Here is a 21,912-nt window from a genome sequence, read left to right on the forward strand (position 1 = left end):
CCTTTAAATGTTTTTCCAAGTTTGGTCTTTAATTGTCTGTTTTGAAGTGTTCTGACTTTGAGCTAAAACACTGATAACTGAGATGAAAATATCTGACTATTTCAAATGTCTTTAAATCTCAGTGGGAATGAATTTTGACATTTTTCTGAGGCTGTTTGTTTTTTATAAAATCAAATTTTTGGACGCTGATTATTTGTGTCTGATCACGTCTATAAAAGTTTCTGATAATCGTTTGCACTTTTTATAATTTGACAGTTAAAATATCACGTCTTTGAACCAAACCATCAAAACTGTAAACGGATTTAAACTGTAGTTTGTTCTTTCCATTAAAGAGTTGAAATGGAAAATCAGAGACATGCAGCTGTTGAATAGTAGAATCAGTCTGTTTGCAGTGTGGCCTGATATATTTCAGGTCATATGAGGACGGTCTCTGTGCTGATGTGCATGAGAGGTTTGTTAAAGGGAAGTGAAACAATGTGTGAGTCAGTGACTGGTGGAGCAGAAAAACCATCTGACACAAAGTCCTTAAAGGAGAAAATCCACTCTGACACAGGAAAGGTGTCCAGGTGTGTGCTGTTTGATTGACAGCTGTGTGGTACCTGTGCTCTAAGCCGATCGGTGTCTCCTAGGTGATGTCCGTCCCACCCTGACGGTGCTGGGCCCCTCCAGCCAGGAGCTGCAGCAGGGGAAGGCCACGCTCATGTGCCTGGCCAACAAGGGCTTCCCCTCAGACTGGAGTATGGCCTGGAAGGTGGACGGCAGAAGCAGCAGTGGGGAGGAGAGCAGGAGCCCCGGGGTGCTGGGGAACGACGGCCGCTACAGCTGGAGCAGCACCCTGAGGCTCCCTGCAGACCAGTGGGGGAAGGTGGGCTCTGTGACCTGTGAGGCCACCCAGGGCTCCCAGAGTCCGGTCACAGAGACACTGAGGAGAGACCAGTGTTCCCAGTCCTGACCTGACTCACTGGGACTCTGATTCTGGTTTTACTCTGATTCTGGTTTTACTCTGTAACTGACTCTCATTCTGTAGTTGACATGTTTCAGTAGAAAGATTCACCAAATTATCTCAGTGTTTCTGTGTATTTTCTGTGTATTGCAGTTTCCATATAATAAAAATAATCTTCATCAAATCAGTTCTTTTATTTTTCATTATTACAAAAACCTTTTTTTTAATTTAACAATATTCAAAAATATTTGCAGAATTTGAAATAAATAGTTCATCATCAGCATAGAAAGATATAAAACTGGAAATATGGACACTCTGCTTCTGTTGAAGAGTTCAGGCTCAAAGACAAATTTTAACAAATATAAATATAATTTGTATATAAATATATATTTGATAAATTAAAGTGTTAGTACATGTCAGCATATTGTCCATGAAGCATTTTTGCTTTGAAACATAAATGACATGTGGAGAAGAGAACCTCTCCCAGGAATGAAATATGACATATATACTAATTTTACAACGTGAAGTAAACGATATAATGATATGTAGTAATATGAGTATTTCAGTGTAAAATAGTGAAACATGAAGCAAATATCTAAAGTTTTAGTGTTCACATGTTGTTGTACTGTGGATTAAAGTTATCAGAGAATTGAAACATCAGTAGTTTTAGTTTGATGTCCAGCTCAATGTTTCTCATCCTGTTGATATAAAAGTCTTAATGGGCTAAAAACTGTATCTGGTGTTAAAATGTAAAAAGTGAATTTTAGTTAATCACATTATTTTGAGTGAAAACTCAGATGTTTTACTTTTTCAGTGCAGCTGTCGAGTTAGATCAGTTCCTCTGCAGCTGAGGGAGGTTTTTGTACGACGTTGTTTCACTGTGTGAACGGGAAGCTGTTACCCTGCTGACAGTAATAAACTCCTGCATCTTCAGCCTGAACTCTACTGATGGTCAGAGTGAAGTCAGTCCCAGATCCACTTCCACTGAAACGATCAGAAACTCCAGAGTGACGGTTTGAAGCTAAATAAATCAGGAGTTTAGGAGCTTCTCCAGGTTTCTGAAGGTACCAGTGGAGGTAGCTGCCAACACTTGAACTGGCTTGACATCTGATGTTGACAGTCATTCCTGGAACAACAGACTGAGATCCAGGAGACTGAGTCAGGGTGATTTGTCCTGATGAACCTGGAAAACATGAAAAAGAGGAGAAGGCTTATTGAGACCAGTCCAGCTTGGAGAAAGACGATCATCATCCAAACAGAAGAGGATCATTTCTTTAACATGGACAATAGATGGAAGAAGCTCAGTGCTGCTCGTGTCAGCGTTTCTCCATCAGAGCAGAACATCATTGTGGTGAACCTGGCTGCATCCTGAAACAAAGTTTTCAGAAGAGAGTCTCACCCTGAACCAGGAGCCCCAGGGTGGCCAGCAGTAGAGTCAGAGACATCATCCTCATCATCATCATCATGGTGCTGCCGGCGTGTGGGTGGCTCTGAAAGGCCTGGACGGCCACTGATCAACACTGGCCTCTTAATGTCTGGAGCACAGAGGCAGGACACATATGCAAACACACAGAGTCAGTCAGCTGCAGCTGCCCTCACCATGGCAGCCTGCTTCCTCCTCACTGCTGCATATTCACATGTACAGGATCAAACAGTCTGGCAGTGAACTCGTCCACTTCTTCGTAGATTGATGTGAAAACAGCTGTGACATGTTTGTGTGTTTGTAAAGTGGAGATTTCACCAAGTGAAGCTGAGACATGAGTTTGCCAAAGTGAAATGATGCTTTGACTCTGAAGCCAGTGTGGATCATTTGTCCCAAAATGCTCAGAGGAATGGAAATTTGAACATCCACAGCTCAGTGACAACTGGGAAAGTCCATGTGCTGAGGATGATCATGTGATGGGACTGAAAGCTGCACACAGAACTTTTAGTCTCACTGAGCCTGTTTGATTTCTGAGTTTTATGCGACAACCGCTGTGAACATGTTGGTGAGTTTGATGTATATCTGAGTGTCATCTGCATAGTTATGGTAGGACACATTATTGCTGTGTATTAACTGGCGTAAAGGAAACGTGTAAGGATTGAACAAAAGGGGACCCAAGATAGACCCCTGTGGGACCCCACATGTAAACACCATTTGGTCTGAGACACAGTTACCAATTTCAATGAAATACTTCCTGTCGCCAAGACAGGACTTAAACCATTTAAGGGCAGTAGCAGAGATGCCAATCCAGTCCTCTAACCTTTTTAACAGGATCACATGATCCACTGTGTCAAAAGCAGCACTCAGATCCAACAGTACTAAGACAGAGACTCTGTCAGCATCGGTGTTCAGACGAATGTCATTTGTCACCAGATTCACTGTATATATATGTTCATGTAGGGATATGAGCTGTATGTGCAGAGGCTGTTTGGGTCTTTAATCATGAAGGTTTCTGCTGCTGATGACTTTATATTGGACTGGGAACAGGACTTAAAACAGCTGGGATCCGGTATGAGGCTGAGGGCAAAGGTCATGAACAGGCATTTTCTCACTGACTGTCCCAGTTTGGCTCATCTTGATTCTTTGGCCAATCCCTTAAAACCATGGGATTATACTGAGATATGAAAGGATGGTGAGACGCTGTCATGGAGAAAGGAGTTTAAATTCCATCAACATCATTTTGGATCATTGGACCTGTTTTTGTTAAATGGTGATTTGACCTGTGTGTGTGTGTGTGTGTGTGTGTGTGTGTCCTCAGTGAACTGTATCAGTCTCTGCAGTAGTTTCCAGCTGCAGCAGTCAGTTCAGTTTCTGTTCAGTCTGACTGAGGGAGGTTTTTGTACGACCATTTTTCACTGTGTGAACACAACCTGACTGTTGATGTAGTGATAACTCTTACAGTAATAAACTGCTGCATCTTCAGCCTGGACTCCACTGATGGTCAGAGTGAAGTCGATTCCATTTCCTGCTCCACTTCCACTGAATCTGGATGAGATTCCTGACTGTCTGTCTGATGTTCTGTAGATCAGAAGTTTAGGAGCTTCTCCAGGTTTCTGTTGGTACCAGGAGAGGTAGTACTGTGATCCAGAGTACTGTGCTACTTTTGGACTGGCCTTACAGTCAATAGTGACAGTTTGACCAGGCTGCAGGGATTTGGCTGCTGGCTGAGTCACAACCACATTTTGTCCAACAGACCCTGAGGAGAGAGAAGAAACACTGGACATGAGAAGCTGAGGTTAAACTCAGCGACACTGCAAATGATTTTCACATGACAGAAAAGAGATTTTCCTCACCCTGAGTGAAGCAGAGGAGAGTCCAGATGAGGACGGAGATCAGAGTCATGTTTTTGATGAGGAGGATTTCTGTGGCTTCTGTTGTCATGAAGAACAGCTGTCAGTCATCCAGTGTTCAACTCTCAGGACTATAAACTGTCCCAGAGCACTGGAGCATGGTGCTGCTGATGCAAAGTGGCTCTCTATGGAAATGTTCTGACTGAGTCCAACAGGGACTTGGATCACTCTGATCAGGCTGATTATTAATGGATCAATCACTTTATCACAGTATTGATTAGGAATGTGTTGATTTGTGGATTTTTTTTCATAAATATCTGTTTTAAATCTTAAAAATCTACTAAATATTCAACAAATGAATTAATTTGGGTCTTTTCCTGAGCTCAGTTTTAGTTCATGTTTATAACAGCAGCTGTGTTTTACAAATCACAGAATGTGTTTGAACAGAACACAATCTACAGTTAAACATTTGGTTTGACTGGAATTTAAATTTCAGCTATTTCTAAACCTTCAATTTGACAAAAGTATTATGTCTAAAAAATGTTCTGAAAAGTTTTTAATTTTCAGTCTAAGTACTGGGGAAAGAATATTTCATAAATTTACTAGATCTTACTCAAATATTTAAATTGTCCCAAGTCGTCCTGTGTGTCCAATGAGAATCATTCAACATGATTCTATTTATACAGGAGTCTGAATGTTTGAGGGGGTTTAAAACGTAATTCTATATCTAATGTTCACGTTGAATGAACAAATCTCACATTTATGATTCAGGTCTTTTATGTTTCAGCGGAGAATTTTGTACATCATGGAAATGTAAACCTCACATGTCAGATAACAAATGATGAGTTTCTTTAAACCTCAGTAGTTTACAGATTGAACTTTAACACATCAGAGAAACTAAGTGACACGTTACCTGTTTATCTGTAGTACTGAAACCTGCCTGTTGCCATGGTTCAGCAGTGATGCCTGTCTGTTCCCATGGTTACTGAGCTCAGAGAGGGAAATGAAACACTGAAGACCAGTTTCATCCAAACTCCCAGTTTCTCTACAATTTGTTCTCTCCTCCTCAAGGGGGCCCCACCCTGACAGTGTTGGGCCCCTCCAGTGAGGAGCTGCAGCAGGGGAAGGCCACGCTCATGTGCCTGGCCAACAAGGCCAACAAAGATTAGAGTTTCCATATCATAAAAATAATCTTCATCAAATCAGTTCTTTTATTTTTCATTAATATAAAAAACTTTTTTTTTCAATTTAACAATAATCAAAAATATTTTCAGAATTTCAAATAAATAGTTCATCATCAGCATAGAAAGATATAAAACTGGAAATATGGACACTCTGCTTCTGTTGAAGAGTTCAGGCACAAAGACAAATTTTAACAAATCAAAACATTTGATAAATTAAAGTGTTAGTACATGTCAGCATATTGTCCATAAAGCATTTTTGCTTTGAAACATAAATGACATGTGGAGAAGAGAACCTCTCCCAGGAATGAAATATGACATATATACTAATTTTACAACGTGAAGTAAACGATATAATGATATGTAGTAATATGAGTATTTCAGTGTAAAATAGTGAAACATGAAGCAAATATCAAAAGTTTTAGTGTTCACATGTTGTTGTACTGTGGATTAAAGTTATCAGAATTGAAACATCAGTAGTTTTAGTTTGATGTCCAGCTCAATGTTTCTCATCCAGTTTATATAAAAGTCTGAATGGGCTAAAAACTGTATCTGGTGTTAACATGTAAAAAGTGAATTTTAGTTAATCACATTATTTTGAGTGAAAACTCAGATGTTTTACATTTTCAGTGCAGCTGTGGAGTCAGATCAGTTCCTCTGCAGCTGAGGGAGGCTTTTGTACGACGCTGTTTCACTGTGTGAACGGGTAGTTGTAACCCTGCTGACAGTAATAAACTCCTGCATCTTCAGCCTGAACTCTACTGATGGTCAGAGTGAAGTCAGTCCCAGACTGACTCCCACTGAAACGATCAGAAACTCCAGAGTGACGGTTTGTAGCATAATAAATCAGGAGTTTAGGAGCTTCACCAGGTTTCTGAAGGTACCAGTGCAAATCATTACTCACACCTGAACTGGCTTTACATTTGATGCTGACAGTCTGTCCTGGAACAACAGACTGAGATCCAGGAGACTGAGTCAGGGTTTTTTGTCCTGATGAACCTGGCAAACATGAAAAAGAGGAGAAGGCTTATTGAGACCAGTCCAGCTTGGAGAAAGACGATCATCATCCAAACAGAAGAGGATCATTTCTTTAACATGGACAATAGATGGAAGAAGCTCAGTGCTGCTCGTGTCAGCGTTTCTCCATCAGAGCAGAACATCATTGTGGTGAACCTGGCTGCATCCTAAAGCAAGGTTTTCAGAAGAGAGTCTCACCCTGAACCAGGAGCCCCAGGGTGGCCAGCAGTAGAGTCAGAGACATCATCTTCATCATCATCATCATGGTGCTGCCGGCGTGTGGGTGGCTCTGAAAGGCCTGGACGGCCACTGATCAACACTGGCCTCTTAACGTCTGAAGCACAGAGGCAGGACACATATGCAAACACACAGAGTCAGTCAGCTGCAGCTGCCCTCACCATGGCAGCCTGCTTCCTCCTCACTGCTGCATATTCACATGTACAGGATCAAACAGTCTGGCAGTTCAGTTTCTGTTCAGTCTGACTGAGGGAGGTTTTTGTACAAACATTTTTCACTGTGTGAACACAGGCTGACTGCTGATGTTGTGAAAACTCTGATAGTAATAAACTGCTGCATCTTCAGCCTGGACTCCACTGATGGTCAGAGTGAAGTCGATTCCATTTCCTGCTCCACTTCCACTGAATCTGGGTGAGATTCCTGACCATCTGTTTTATGTTGGGTAGATCAGAAGTTTAGGAGCTTCTCCAGGTTTCTGTTGGTACCACGTGAGGTAGTACTGTGGTCCAGAGTACTGATGTACTGGCCTTACAGTCAATAGTGACAGTTTGACCAGGCTGCAGGGATTTGGCTGCTGGCTGCGTCAAAACCACATTTTGTCCAACAGACTCTGAGGAGAGAGAAGAAACACTGGACATGAGAAGCTGAGGTGAAACTCAGCGACACTGCCAATGATTTTCACAGAAACACTGGACTCTGATTCTGGTTTTACTCTGAAAATCTCTTTCTTTTTTTTTCTTCCTTCCAGATATGTTTGCTAGTACAACAAACGGTGATTGTGTCAAACTTTCCAGACTAATAAAGATCAGATCATCAAATCAGTTCTGTTTCCCTGTGTGTCATTTACTGATTAGGTTATTTTAACATTAACACACAGTTCTACAATTATACTGACAGTTTTTACAGATATAAATTGTGATCTGTAGTAAAAAAAGAAAACGACTGCTGTATGTGGTATGTGTGGATAGAATCATTACTTATTTAAGTTATTTAAATATATAAAAATCAGAGCTAACAACAAATACTATGGTGGTCTTCTCTAACCCAGGTTCAAACCCGCCTTGGTTAGTATTCTTTCACACCCATGAGTCCCTGAACGCACCACTACATCAACGTGGCATTGCTGAGAGTCATGTGACTCGGCCAGCCAATCGCGTTCGTTGCAGCTGGTATCAGTAAGTAACTGGCCTTACCTTGCTCAGCGACCAGCGACCACCACCCAGAACACATAAAAGACAACAAGGGAATAACAACTCCATATAAGGTAATACAATAAATTCCTTTTGGTGGAAAACTACTGGTATGGTGGGGCGGTGGTCAACTGCTATAAACATTGTATAGTTTCCACCTATAGATCAGATCTCTCTGCCTGCGTGTGTGAGCTGATCTCCGGAGACGTCTCTGTACTTGTACAATAAACCGGTGTGCCGATTCCTAACTTCCACTCCGGCCTCTTTTATCCCTCCATTAATGAACTCGGGTGAAAGTCACAAGGTCTGACTTTTCCACAAGAGCCACTTTGCATCAGCAGCACCATGCTCCAGTGCTCTGGGACAGTTTATTGTCCTGAGAGTTGAATGTCGCTGTCAGTCACTGGATGACTGACAGCTGTCCTTCATGACAGCAGAAGCCACAGAAATCCTCCTCATCAAAAACATGACTCTGATCTCCGTTCTCATCTGGACTCTCCTCTGCTGCCGTGGGACAGGTAAAGTCCAGAGAATCCAACTCCTCTCCTCTATGAACATCCGTCGCTGTGAAATGAAGCCGACAAAACCATGAGGCTGATTTATGTTTTTGTCTCTGTGTCCTCAGAGTCCAGAGGCCAGGTCACAGTGACTCAGCCTGGAGCAGTGAGATCTGCTCTGGGAGACACCGTCACCATCAGATGTAAGACCAGCCAGGATGTGGATAATTCAGATCGTCTATCCTGGTACCAACAGAGAGATGGAGAAAGTCCTAAACCGCTCATTTCCTGGGGAAATCGTCGAGCATCAGGGACTCCAGGTCGTTTTACAGGCCATGGATCAAACTCTGACTTCACTCTGACCATCATTAGAGTCCAGACTGAAGATGCAGCAGATTCAAACACCGACAAGATGGCGACCAACACAATCAGTGAGGCACCTACAACGCCACCAACACCAAGAACAACAACAACAACAACGCCAACACTACCTGACAATACCAACTCGGACAATGCCAATCTACTACTCCGTCTAGCAAACAATGAAATCACCAAATTAAAGCAGGAAATACGCCGCCTCTCTCACGATCTCCAACAGAAAGACTCCATACTGACTAGCTTCAGGGACATTGCCCTCCAGCAGTCGAGGAAGATCTCCACACTTACCTTCACTCTCCAGGACACTGCCCCATGGGACCCGTCAACCTGTCCACGATCCTCCTCCTCTTCTACACCATGTCTTCGGTCCTCCTGGACCGAGGTTGCGGTCCGTGGGCGGAAAAAATATCTCCACGGGTCTCCGCGTCCCCCCCTAGACCTCTCCAATCGATTTGCACTTCTGTCTTCTGCCACTCCGGACCTACATACTGTCTCATCCGTCAATCACGTACCGGAGCGGAACGATCCGGTATCCCAACAACACCCGTCACCTGCCAATGTCGTTCGGCGCCGTCACCTGCTCTCGCTCCCCTCTGACGACACCCGCTGCCCCCGCCTTAGTCCAAGTGCTCCTCGCGGAGCCCGTTGCCCCGGCGGAAAACAGTCTCCATCCCGCTCAGCTACTACATCAGTGCGCCGTAGGATCCTTCGGAAGGCCTCACGGGCTCCCTAGCTACGGACCAATCGAACTGCCGCCTCCATCTTCCACCTCAGCACCTGATGTCACCGCCCCGCCTCCCCACCAGTCAGCAAGACGACACGACTCAAACGGCCAACTACTGGCGTCTTCTCCATGCCCCCTTTTTCCCCCAACCACGTTAATCATCGGAGACTCAATTATAAGGAATGTATGCTTTTTCAACGCCACTACTCACTGTCTCCCTGGAGCTACGGCCTCAGACATCTTGGCCATGCTTCCTGGATTACTGCCAACACTTCCGTCTTCCATCATTAGAATGATTGTTCATATTGGAACTTGTGACACGTCACTCCACCAGTCTGAACTAACTAAAAAGGATTTTCTCTCTCTCCTCCACCTCCTAAGCAACTGTGGTAAGACTATTTTCATGTCTGGTCCCATCCCCACGTTTGGAAGAGGCTCTGGCCGCTTCAGTAGAATCCTCAGTCTCAACACCTGGCTCAAGTCTGTCTCCCTGTCCTACAATCTCCAATTCATCGACAACTTCAACCTTTTATGGAACTGACCTGCCTTCTTTGCAGGAGATGGTCTGCATCCTAACCGCCTGGGCTCCCATATACTTTCCACCAACATTCAACATGCAGTTCACTGTAACCCACACGCTAACACTGGACAACCTGTCCATTCTGTCCCACAAGCCTGACTATCTGACTCCATACTACCAATCCCCTCCATCTGGTCATCCTCCCGACCTCAGCCGAGGAAACCTGGTATACGCCTGATCAACCACTCTGTTCTAGCTAACATCCCCAGATACATGGAGTCCACACCTTTCCATAACACTCATTTTGGGCTACTTAACGTTCGCTCCCTCTCTCAAAAAGCATCCCTCATCTTTGACATTATTCTAAAACACAATCTCGACATCTTGTGCTTAACTGAAACCTGGCAGCAGCCCAACGACTTCACTGAACTTAATCAATCTATTCCTCCTGGTTTCACATATCTCACCCATCCACGCCTCTCGGGACGCGGTGGCGGCCTCGCCATACTGTTCAACCTTAAATACAAAATATCCATCCACCCCACTGTCACCTTTCAGTCCTTTGAAGCTCTCATAGCACGTTTTCACGCTCACACACCAACCTTCTTGGCCACTATCTACCGCCCACCAAAACCTAACCCGACCTTCCTGGATGAACTGTCTGACCTCTTAGCTAACCTCATCTCTCTGTCAGCCAACATAATTCTTCTTGGTGATTTTAACATCCACTTCGACAATCCCAACAACACCACAACAAAAGACTTAATTTCCTGTCTGGACAGCTTTGGGCTCCAACAATACATCACCTCCCCAACACATTCTCTAGGCCACACCCTCGACTTAGTCTGCTGCTCTGGCGTCACAGCTCAGTCATGTTCTACCCTCGACACCTCCTTCTCCGACCACAAACTAGTCTGCTTTAACTCCAAACTACCTATCTTCAAAACCCACCTCTCCCGCACCATCACCTTCCGTAACTTAAAGAACATCGACCTCCCCTCCTTCACTGCTGCTCTCAACAAACTTTCATGTACCAATTATACACCGTCCCTCTCCAACATGTTATCCAATTTCAACCGTGATCTACGAAATCTACTCGACACCTTCGCCCCACTCAAAACTAGATCTGTATCCTTTACGCACTCTGCTCCATGGTACACCCCCGAACTCCGCCTCCTCAAAACCCAAGCCCGTCGCCTTGAACGTCTCTTCAAAAAAACCGGTTCATCCACCCACAAGGACTTATACCTAAACCACATACTGAAGTACAAGCAAACCATTACTCAAACAAAATCTGACTTCTATGCCTCTCTTATTGTATCCGCCTCTGGCTCCACGCGTTCCCTCTTCTCCACTGTCAAAAATTTATTGGGCCCTCCCGATACTCCTCTCTTCCCCTCACTCTCCACCACCTTGTGCAATAACTTCCTGGATTTCTTCTCATCAAAAATCGAAAATATACACCAGCAATTTCCCCCCATCTGTGACACTGCGAACTGCCTCCACTGTACCCTACCCTGTCTATCAGTATCCTCCCTGCTTTCGAGTTTTATCATTCCACCCACCACGGTTATCTCTTCCCTGATCCTCAAATCCAAACCCTCAACCTGCAAACTTGACCCCCTACCAACCAACCTTGTCAAGCTCTGTCTCCCCTCTCTCCTTCCTCATCTTACCCACATTATTCACACTTCCCTCAGTTCTGGTATCGTACCCCCATCACTCAAGACAGCCATCATCACACCAATCCTAAAAAAACCTGGTCTCGATCCTGCGAACCTTAACAACTTCCGCCCTATCTCCAATCTCCCGTTCCTCTCTAAAATTCTTGAAAAAGTTGTCCACCACCAGGTCCATACCCACCTTGCCACCAATAGCCTATACGAACACTTTCAATCTGGTTTCCACCATCTTCACAGCACTGAAACTGCCCTGGTCAAAATCACCAACGACCTCCTAGTAGCCGCAGACTCTGGCCTTGTCTCCATCCTCATCCTCCTTGACCTAACTGCAGCTTTTGACACCATCTTGCACAATATTCTCCTCCATCGCCTTGCTTCCATCGGCATCGGCTCGGTCCTCTCATGGTTCACCTCCTACCTCTCTGACCGCACCCAGTCCGTCCATCTCCAGAACTTCCACTCCCAGCCCTCTACTGTCAGTTGTGGCGTGCCCCAGGGCTCTGTCCTGGGGCCCCTCCTCTTCATTATTTATCTCCTTCCTCTCGGACATATCTTTAGGCAACATAACATCAATTTCCACTGTTATGCAGACGACACCCAGCTCTACCTCTCTGCTGCTCCATCTTCTACCCTCCCCCCTCCCTCCCTCCTTAGCTGCTTACATAATATCAAATCCTGGTTCACCCATAACTTTTTGAAACTCAACCCCGACAAAACTGAAATTCTCCTCGTGGGCACCAAATCCACCCTTTCTAAAACCAGCAACTTCTCCATTCTAATTGACAACAATACTGTCCTCCCCTCCCCCCAAGTTAAAAGCCTGGGTGTCATCCTAGACGGTACTCTCTCCTTCACTCAGCATATCAATACCACTACCCGGTCGGCCTACTCCCATCTCCGTAACATAAACCACATCCGTTCTTCACTCACCATCGATAGCACGGCCATACTCGTTAATGCCTTTGTCACCTCTCGTTTGGATTACTGTAACTCACTCCTCACTGGTCTACCTCTCAAATCACTTCATAAACTTCAACTTGTCCAGAACTCTGCTGCCCGAATCATCACCAGAACTCCATTCTCACATCATATTACCCCTGTCCTTAAACAACTTCACTGGCTCCCTGTGTCCTTCCGTATAAACTATAAAATCCTCCTTCTCACCTACAGAGCCCTCCACTCTATTGCCCCACCATACATCACTGATCTACTTCATATCTGTTCTCCGCCTCGTACTCTCCGCTCCTCCAGTTCCACTGTCCTCTGCACCCCTACAGAGGGCCTGGCTACCATGGGCGCTAGATCCTTCAGCCACACTTAAAAGTAAGTTCAACTGTTTTATGCAGTTGTGTGCGGTTTGATTGACAGCTGTGTGCTACTTGTTCTCTAAGCTGATTGGTGTCTCCTAGGGGGAGCAGCACCCTGAGGCTCCCTGCACACCAGTGGAGGAAGGTGGGCTCTGCGACCTCTGAGACCACCCAGGGCTCCCAGTGTCCGGTGCAGACACTGAGGGGTGACCAATGTTCCTACTCCTAACCTGATTCACTGGGACTCTGATTCTGGTTTTACTCTGATTCTGGTTTTACTCTGAAAATCTCTTTCTATTTTTTTTCTTCCTTCCAGATATGTTTGCTAGTTTTCTCTAACGGTGATTGTGTCAAAGTTTCCAGACTAATAAAGATCAGATCATCAAATCAGTTCTGTTTCCCTGTGTGTTATTTATTGATTAGGTTATTTTAACATTAACACACAGTTCTACAATTATACTGACAGTGTTTACAGATATAAATTGTGATCTGTAGTAAAAAAAGAAAACGACTGCTGTATGTGGTATGTGTGGATAGAATCATCACTTTGTCAAGTTATTTAAAGATATAAAAATCAGAATACAGAATGGATGTTTGTGCATTGATTCAACATCACAATAGTGTGTGATAAAGATTTTATGCTGTATTCAAAATTATGGGATGTATTATAGTATGTCCAGTGACAGATGGACTGATGTAGTTTCAGGTTTTTCTAAGTGTTTTATTTATTAGTAGAGTCCAAATGAATTCAAACATTTGCACTTTGACCTTTTATTTTCAACACATTCATTCTTTGTCCTCATCAACACTTTAACACTGTGTATTACCACATGAGAATAATGAAGTGATTTTGTTGTTTCATTTACTTTGTCTATTTAAAAAGTTTATTTCTTCACTAATTTCCCCAAGAAAAGAATCTGCAGAACCTCTGACAGAACGTAGAGATTGGAAATATAAAGTTAAATATCATCAGCATATAGAGACACAGATCAGTGAGAAACTCCTTTCAAATAAAGACATTTTTACATGTGAGCAGAGTCTGAAAGAGCTGACAACAGACACTATGATGGTCTTCCTTTTCAAAATAAAAGCATTATATGTTTAATCCAGACATCCAAACTCTGAATCAACATCATGAGAAAAATTAAATTAAAACTTATTCTTTGCTGTTGTTTGGAGGAGAAACACCTCATTCTATTGAACATCGAACCAACAGAAAAATACACACAACAATACAAATCTGTGCTTTGTTAATAATGTTGGATGTACTACATTTACTCATCTGAAAACTGCAGCAGATCTGTTGTTACTAACACTTGAATAAATAGATTAAAAACAAAGAACAGGTTGACACAGTCTATAGTTCAGTAATGGCTCAAATATTTGAGGTATATATGAAATAATTTCCTGTTGACTGATTGTCTTTAATATAATGTAGTTAAATAATAAATAAGTCACTTGCTGACTGCAGTGTCCTCCAGTTCTTTGGGAACATGTTTTCCTGAACAGTCCTGATGTGAGGAGCAGATCTGATGTTTTTCCTGAGTCCGTCTGCATTTTGAGAAACATTCACTGTGCAGCCCTGGAGGGAAAAACTCGGGATTAAAACAGTTTAATTTCTAAAACGGGGTCAATTCAGACCTTTTACTAAGGGGACACAACTGCAAGTACTTTGGTCAGTGCAGTTAATAATCCAGGTCATAAATCCTATTAGCTGGGTGGGTACCTCACCTGGAACAACACCTGTAGCTAAATGCGCAACTTCTATTGGTCATCGACCTGTCAGTCAGCCAGGTCGGGCTGTGATTGGCTGCGGAGATGAGGGGCGGGAGAGAAAACAAACCCAGAGCCACCGGAGGCCAAACGATTGAGGAGGACCAGAGTTTTGGAGGTGGGGGAGCGTTTGAGGAGAGACAGGAGTCACAGCAGATCCAAGTGATAGCGAGTTGTTGTCTTTTCCGGTCCGTAGTCTGACGTTTGGAGCCGCTGTGCGTGTCGGGCCGCCGTCAGGCAGCGTTAGCCGCTAAGCTAGCGGCGCTAACAAGCTAAGTGTTAGCTGCAGGTGGCTAGTTGGGGATATTGGCGCCCTCGGCTGGCACAACCGGGTCAGCGGGGTCCGACGTGGAGCCGCTCGGACCAGGCGCCTGGACTTTGGACCGAGGCGGGATGCAGGGTCAGACGGACCGCCGGGGCTGAGTGGGTCCTCTGCCGTGGATTCCAGGTTCCGCTGCTGTTTCTCCTCCAGTTTTCCACATCCAGTGTCGAAGAGGAACAGAACCGTAAGTGTCTGTTTCTTCCCTTTGACTGTGTGTGAGTGAAGATAATATGGGCCGAACCGCAGCCGAGCTCCATCCGGGCTGCACCGGTTCTTGTGATTTGGGTCGTGTGGGCCCGTTTTGACTGGAGCATCATCCGGTTCCTGATGGTGAATATTTCCAATCAGGCTGAGAGGCCTTCAGCTGCACTCGCTCATTATTTGGCCTTTGGGTCTAATGTGGAAGTTGGAAATAAAACTGTGGGCTTTATCTGTGTGTTTGGTTCTGGTACTGGTTCTCAGGGACCTCATTTCCAATTATGGAGGCCGCTGTTTGTTTTAAGCCCTTTTTAAAGAGGCCAGTGCGTTAATTTTGGTGTGTTGTATAATTTTCCTGTTTCCTTTTAATATCAACTTGCTTTGTTTTGCTAAACACCATGTGGGGCCAGTCACTGAGATAAATAGGTGCAATAGTGAATCAGCCTGTATGTGCATATGTGACCATCTACTGTGAACAGGTATGAACTACTTCACTCTCAGCAGGTAAAGCTTTGGGGTAGCTGCCTTGGGACTGGGGCCCTGTAGTCCCTTCTTTCTAGTCTACACTCACTTCCAGACTCTGTAGACCTGGTACAGGGTGAGGCTTAATTTGGGTGTTTTCTGGAGCTCAGTTTTAGTTCATGTTTATATCAGCAGCTGTGTTTTACAGACTGTTTTTATGAGGTATCATTTGAATTATTTGCACTTTAACCTTTTTTTTTTTTTTTTTTTTTTTTTTTATTCATCACATTCATTCTTTGCTCTCAACAATATTTTACTTTTTTAGCCCAGATGATAGTAATAGATAAGTGTAATTTACTTTTGTGCAATTAAAAGTTTATATCCTTATTAATTTTCTGAGGAAACAAATATTCAGTGTCTGAGGAAATGTAGACATTGGAAATATAAAGTCAAATATCATCAGCATATAGAGACACTCAAAAAGTGAAAAACTACTTTCAAATTCAAATATTTTTTACATTTGAGCAGTGTCAGTCTGAAAGAACAAAAGATCTGACAACAGACACTGTGATGCTCTTTCTTTACAAAACAAAGGCATTAATTCTAATCCAGATATTCAAACTCAGCACACGTGAACATCATTGAAACATTTACATCAATTTAGAGACGTCTCAATTAAGATTTCTAGTTTTTACTTTTATGGAAACTTTTCCTTCACTGATGTTGGAGAGGGAGGAACATCTGAATTTGTTGGACATAAAAACAACAAACAACAATATGAATCTGTAGTTCAATAATAATGTTGTATATATAACATTTACTATGAAAACTTTAAACTGCAACAAATCTGCTTTTTCATTATTTATGAGAAGTCACAAACATAAAAATAAAATACTTCAATGATTAAGTTAATAAATAAAAATGTCAACATGGTCTATAGTGGGTCAATTATTTTATCTGTTTGTGAATTGTTTTTCTGTTCACTGATTAATTTTTTTTCATTATTATTATAATGTGGGGACAAATCAATATTTTGAGAAACATATAAAACAGTTTGCTAATTGTAGTGTCACCCAGTTCTTTGGAAATATGTTTTTCCTGATGTGAAGAGCAAACATTCACTGTAACACAGAAACCCTGATCTAAACTCTGCTTTAACTAGTTACTAAATTATGTGTTGGATGAATTAAAAGTCATAAAATGATTAAAATTAATGTCAAAACATATTTTGATGGTAAACCACATATTTTGATATTGTTTGAGTTTCAGTGCAGCTGTGGAGTCAGATCAGTTCCTCTGCAGCTGAGGGAGGTTTTTGTACGACGTTGTTTCACTGTGTGAACGAGCTGTAACCCTGCTGACAGTAATAAACTCCTGCATCTTCAGCCTGAACTCTACTGATGGTCAGAGTGAAGTCAGTCCCAGACTGAATCCCACTGAAACGATCAGAATCTCCAGACTGACGGGTTGTAGCATCATTAATCAGGAGTTTAGGAGCTTCTCCAGGTTTCTGAAGGTACCAGTGGAGGTAGCTGCCAACACTTGAACTGGCTTTACATTTGATGTTGACAGTCTGTCCTGGAACAACAGACTGAGATCCAGGAGACTGAGTCAGGGTGATTTGTCCTGATGAACCTGGAAAACATGAAAAAGAGGAGAAGGCTTATTGAGACCAGTCCAGCTTGGAGAAAGACGATCATCATCCAAACAGAAGAGGATAATTTCTTTAACATGGACAATAGATGGAAGAAGCTCATTGCTGCTCGTGTCAGTGTTTCTCCATCAGAGCAGAACATCATGGTGGTGAACCTCGCTGCATCCTGAAGCAAAGTTTTCAGAAGAGAGTCTCACCCTGAACCAGGAGCCCCAGGGTGGCCAGCAGTAGAGTCAGAGACATCATCCTCATCATCATCATCATCATGGTGCTGCCGGTGTGTGGGTGGCTCTGAAAGGCCTGGACGGCCACTGATCAACACTGGCCTCTTAACGTCTGGAGCACAGAGGCAGGACACATATGCAAACACACAGAGTCAGTCAGCTGCAGCTGCCCTCACCATGGCAGCCTGCTTCCTCCTCACTGCTGCATATTCACATGTACAGGATCAAACAGTCTGGCAGTGAACTCGTCCACTTCTTTGTAGATTGATGTGAAAACAGCTGTGACATGTTTGTGTGTTTGTAAAGTGGAGATTTCACCAAGTGAAGCTGAGACATGAGTTTGCCAAAGTGAAATGATGCTTTGACTCTGAAGCCAGTGTCCTGCGGATGATCATGTGATGGGACTGAAAGCTGCACACAGAACTTTTAGTCTCACCAAGTTTCTTTGATTTTGCTGCATAAAACATCATAAAACTGAAACGCTGCTTCTCCCTGTTTAGTCCTGACTCTGGGCACAAGCACAAGGCCTGTCCCTGATGTTCTCAGAGTTCAAGATGGTTCATCAACATGTCAGAGATGTTCTGTGGTGCTGAGCCATGAAGAGACTTATACACAAGCAGGGCTGTTTTAGAGTCTATTCTCTGAGCGACAGGAAGCCAGTGCAGAGATCTGAGAACAGGAGTAATGTGGTTGTACTTCCTGGTTCTGGTCAGGACCCGAGCAGCAGCATTCTGAATGTACTGCAGCTGCTTACCAGCTTGTTTTGAGAGTCCCGTGAGCAGTTACAGTAATCTAACCTGCTGGAGATAAATGCATAGATTAGTCTCTCCAAGTCTGGTTTAGATATGATCCCTTTGATTCTGGCAATTTTTTGAGATGGTAAAATGCTGATGATGTTATTGATTTAATGTGGCTGTTAAAATTTAAGTCTCAGTCCATGATTACCCCTAGATTTCTGGCCTGATATTTAGATTTTAGAGAAAGAGACTCAAGGTGACTGCTGACATTTTCTCTTTCTTTTCTGTGGCCCAAAGATGATTATTTCAGTCTTGTCACTGTTTATTTGGAGAAAGTTGTTTTGCATCCACACAGTGATCTGTTCAATGCAGTGACACAGTGAATCGACTGGTCCATATTCACCTGCTGTGAGTGAAATGTAAATCTGAGTGTCATCTGCATAGTTATGGTAGGACACATTATTGCTGCGTATTAACTGGCCTAAAGGAAACATGTAAAGATAGAACAAGAGGGGTCCCAAGATAGACCCCTGGGGGACCCCACATGTAAATGCCATTTGGTCTGAGACACAGTTACCAATTTCAATGAAGTACTTCCTGTCGTCAAGATAGGACTTAAACCATTTAAGGGCAGTACCAGTGCCAGTAACAGGATCACATGGTCCACTGTGTCAAAAGCAGCACTCAGATCCAACAGTACTAAGACAGAGACTCTGCCAGCGTCTGTGTTCAGACGAATGTCATTTGTCACCAGATTCACTGTATATATATGTTGATGTAGGGATATGAGCTGTATGTGCAGAGGCTGTTTGGGTCTTTAATCATGAAGGTTTCTGCTGCTGATGAGTTTATATTGGACTGGGAACAGGACTTGAAACAGCTGGGATCCAATATGAGGCTGAGGGCAAAGGTCATGAGCAGGCATTTTCTCACTGACTGTCCCAGTTTGGCTCATCTTGATTCTTTGGCCAATCCCTTAAAACCATGGGATTATACTGGGATATGAAAGGATGGTGAGACGCTGTCATGGAGAAAGGAGTTTAAATTCCATCAACATCATTTTGGATCATTGGACCTGTTTTTGTTAAATGTTGATGTGTGTGTGTGTGTGTGTGTGTGTGTGTGTGTGTGTGTCCTCAGTGAACTGTATCAGTCTCTGCAGTAGTTTCCAGCTGCAGCAGTCAGTTCAGTTTCTGTTCAGTCTGACTGAGGGAGGTTTTTGTACGACCATTTTTCACTGTGTGAACACGTACTGACTGTTGATGTTGTGTAAACTCTGACAGTAATAAACTGCTGCATCTTCAGCCTGGACTCCACTGATGATCAGAGTGAAGTCGATTCCATTTCCTGCTCCACTTCCACTGAATATGGATGAGATTCCTGACTGTCTGTCTGATGTTCTGTAGATCAGAAGTTTAGGAGCTTCTCCAGGTTTCTGTTGGTACCAGGAGAGGTAGTACTGTGATCCAGAGTACTGTGCTACTTTTGGACTGGCCTTACAATCAATAGTGACAGTTTGACCAGGCTGCAGGGATTTGGCTGCTGGCTGAGTCAAAACCACATTTTGTCCAACAGACTCTGAGGAGAGAGAAGAAACACTGGACATGAGAAGCTGAGGTGAAACTCAGCGACACTGCAAATGATTTTCACATGACAGAAAAGAGATTTTCCTCACCCTGAGTGAAGCAGAGGAGAGTCCAGATGAGGACGGAGATCAGAGTCATGTTTTTGATGAGGAGGATTTCTGTGGCTTCTGTTGTCATGAAGGACAGCTGTCAGTCATCCAGTGTTCAACTCTCAGGACTATAAACTGTCCCAGAGCACTGGAGCATGGTGCTGCTGATGCAAAGTGGCTCTCTATGGAAATGTTCTGACTGAGTCCAACAGGGACTTGGATCACTCTGATCAGGCTGATTATTAATGGACCAATCACTTTATCACAGTATTGATTAGAAATGTGTCATGTTGATGTTTATGTGGATTTGTTTTGTGAATTTTTTTCAATAATGTTTGTTTTAAATGTTTTGAATGATTTAACGTCTAAAACGTTTAGTTTGAATTTGAAACGTTAAAAATCTACTAAATATTCAACATATGAATTAATTTGGGTGTTTTCTGGAGCTCAGTTTTAGTTCATGTTTATAACAGCAGCTGTGTTTTACAGACTGTTTTTGTTGACTGTTTGTTTCAGACTCAGAGAGCCGTGTCTCTGCACTGAGAGGTTTTTGTACGACGCCTCAGTCACTTTGTGTCACTGTGGAGGACTTTTGGTGGAGGAACCAGACTGGATGTTGGAAGTAAGTTTCTGAATTTTAAAATATTTTCATCCCCTTTTATTTTGAAAACCAAAGAGATTTACTGAACTTTCCATTTTCTAGTTCAGATGTAAAATCTGAAAAACACCAATTGTCCTTTAAATGTTTTTCCAAGTTTGGTCTTTAATTGTCTGTTTTGAAGTGTTCTGACTTTGAGCTAAAACACTGATAACTGAGATGAAAATATCTGACTATTTCAAATGTCTTTAAATCTCAGTGGGAATGAATTTTGACATTTTTCTGAGGCTGTTTGTTTTTTATAAAATCAGATTTTTGGACGCTGATTATTTGTGTCTGATCACGTCTATAAAAGTTTCTGATAATCGTTTGCACTTTTTATAATTTGACAGTTAAAATATCACGTCTTTGAACCAAACCATCAAAACTGTAAACGGATTCAAACTGTAGTTTGTTCTTTCCATTAAAGAGTTGAAATGAAAAATCAGAGACATGCAGCTGTTGAATAGTAGAATCAGTCTGTTTGCAGTGTGGCCTGATATATTTCAGGTCATATGAGGACGGTCTCTGTGCTGATGTGCATGAGAGGTTTGTTAAAGGGAAGTGAAACAATGTGTGAGTCAGTGACTGGTGGAGCAGAAAAACCATCTGACACAAAGTCCTTAAAGGAGAAAATCCACTCTGACACAGGAAAGGTGTCCAGGTGTGTGCTGTTTGATTGACAGCTGTGTGGTACCTGTGCTCTAAGCCGATCGGTGTCTCCTAGGTGATGCCCGTCCCACCCTGACGGTGCTGGGCCCCTCCAGCCAGGAGCTGCAGCAGGGGAAGGCCACGCTCATGTGCCTGGCCAACAAGGGCTTCCCCTCAGAATGGAGTCTGACCTGGAAGGTGGACGGCAGAAGCAGCAGCGGGGAGGAGAGCAGGAGCCCCGGGGTGCTGGGGGAGGACGGCCGCTACAGCTGGAGCAGCACCCTGAGGCTCCCTGCAGACCAGTGGGGGAAGGTGGGCTCTGTGACCTGTGAAGCCACCCAGGGCTCCCAGAGTCCGGTCACAGAGACACTGAGGAGAGACCAGTGTTCCCAGTTCTGACCTGACTCACTGGGACTCTGATTCTGGTTTTACTCTGATTCTGGTTTCACTCTGAAAGTCTCTTTCTATTTTTTTCTTCCTTCCAGATATGTTTGCTAGTTTTCTCTAACGGTGATTGTGTCAAAGTTTCCAGACTAATAAAGATCAGATCATCAAATCAGTTGTTTCCCTGTGTGTTATTTATTGATTAGGTTATTTTAACATTAACACACAGTTCTACAATTATACTGA

General features: G+C 43.3%; 5 gene segments (V, D, J or C); 1 reads left to right on the plus strand and 4 right to left on the minus strand.

The window, feature by feature from the left end:
* Positions 1-1,818: 1,818 nt before the first annotated feature.
* LOC113126659 (immunoglobulin kappa variable 6D-21-like) lies at positions 1,819-2,397 on the minus strand. The segment is given in 2 exon segments: positions 1,819-2,126; positions 2,343-2,397. Coding segments are annotated over 2 exon segments (363 nt in total).
* Positions 2,398-3,668: 1,271 nt separating this feature from the next.
* LOC113126643 (immunoglobulin kappa variable 4-1-like) lies at positions 3,669-4,282 on the minus strand. The segment is given in 2 exon segments: positions 3,669-4,122; positions 4,220-4,282. Coding segments are annotated over 2 exon segments (393 nt in total).
* A 1,127-nt stretch (positions 4,283-5,409) lies between these two features.
* On the minus strand, positions 5,410-6,666 carry LOC113126678 (probable non-functional immunoglobulin kappa variable 6D-41). The segment is given in 2 exon segments: positions 5,410-6,396; positions 6,613-6,666. Coding segments are annotated over 2 exon segments (357 nt in total).
* A 10,253-nt stretch (positions 6,667-16,919) lies between these two features.
* Positions 16,920-17,605, minus strand: LOC113126682 (immunoglobulin kappa variable 2-29-like). The segment is given in 2 exon segments: positions 16,920-17,339; positions 17,556-17,605. Coding segments are annotated over 2 exon segments (354 nt in total).
* Positions 17,606-19,686: 2,081 nt separating this feature from the next.
* Positions 19,687-21,841, plus strand: LOC113126349 (Ig kappa-b4 chain C region-like). The segment is given in 3 exon segments: positions 19,687-19,705; positions 20,563-20,616; positions 21,359-21,841. Coding segments are annotated over 3 exon segments (396 nt in total).
* The last annotated feature ends 71 nt before the right edge of the window (positions 21,842-21,912 follow it).

Source organism: Mastacembelus armatus, chromosome 11, assembly GCF_900324485.2.
Source record: "Mastacembelus armatus chromosome 11, fMasArm1.2, whole genome shotgun sequence".
NCBI classification, from domain to species: domain Eukaryota; kingdom Metazoa; phylum Chordata; class Actinopteri; order Synbranchiformes; family Mastacembelidae; genus Mastacembelus; species Mastacembelus armatus.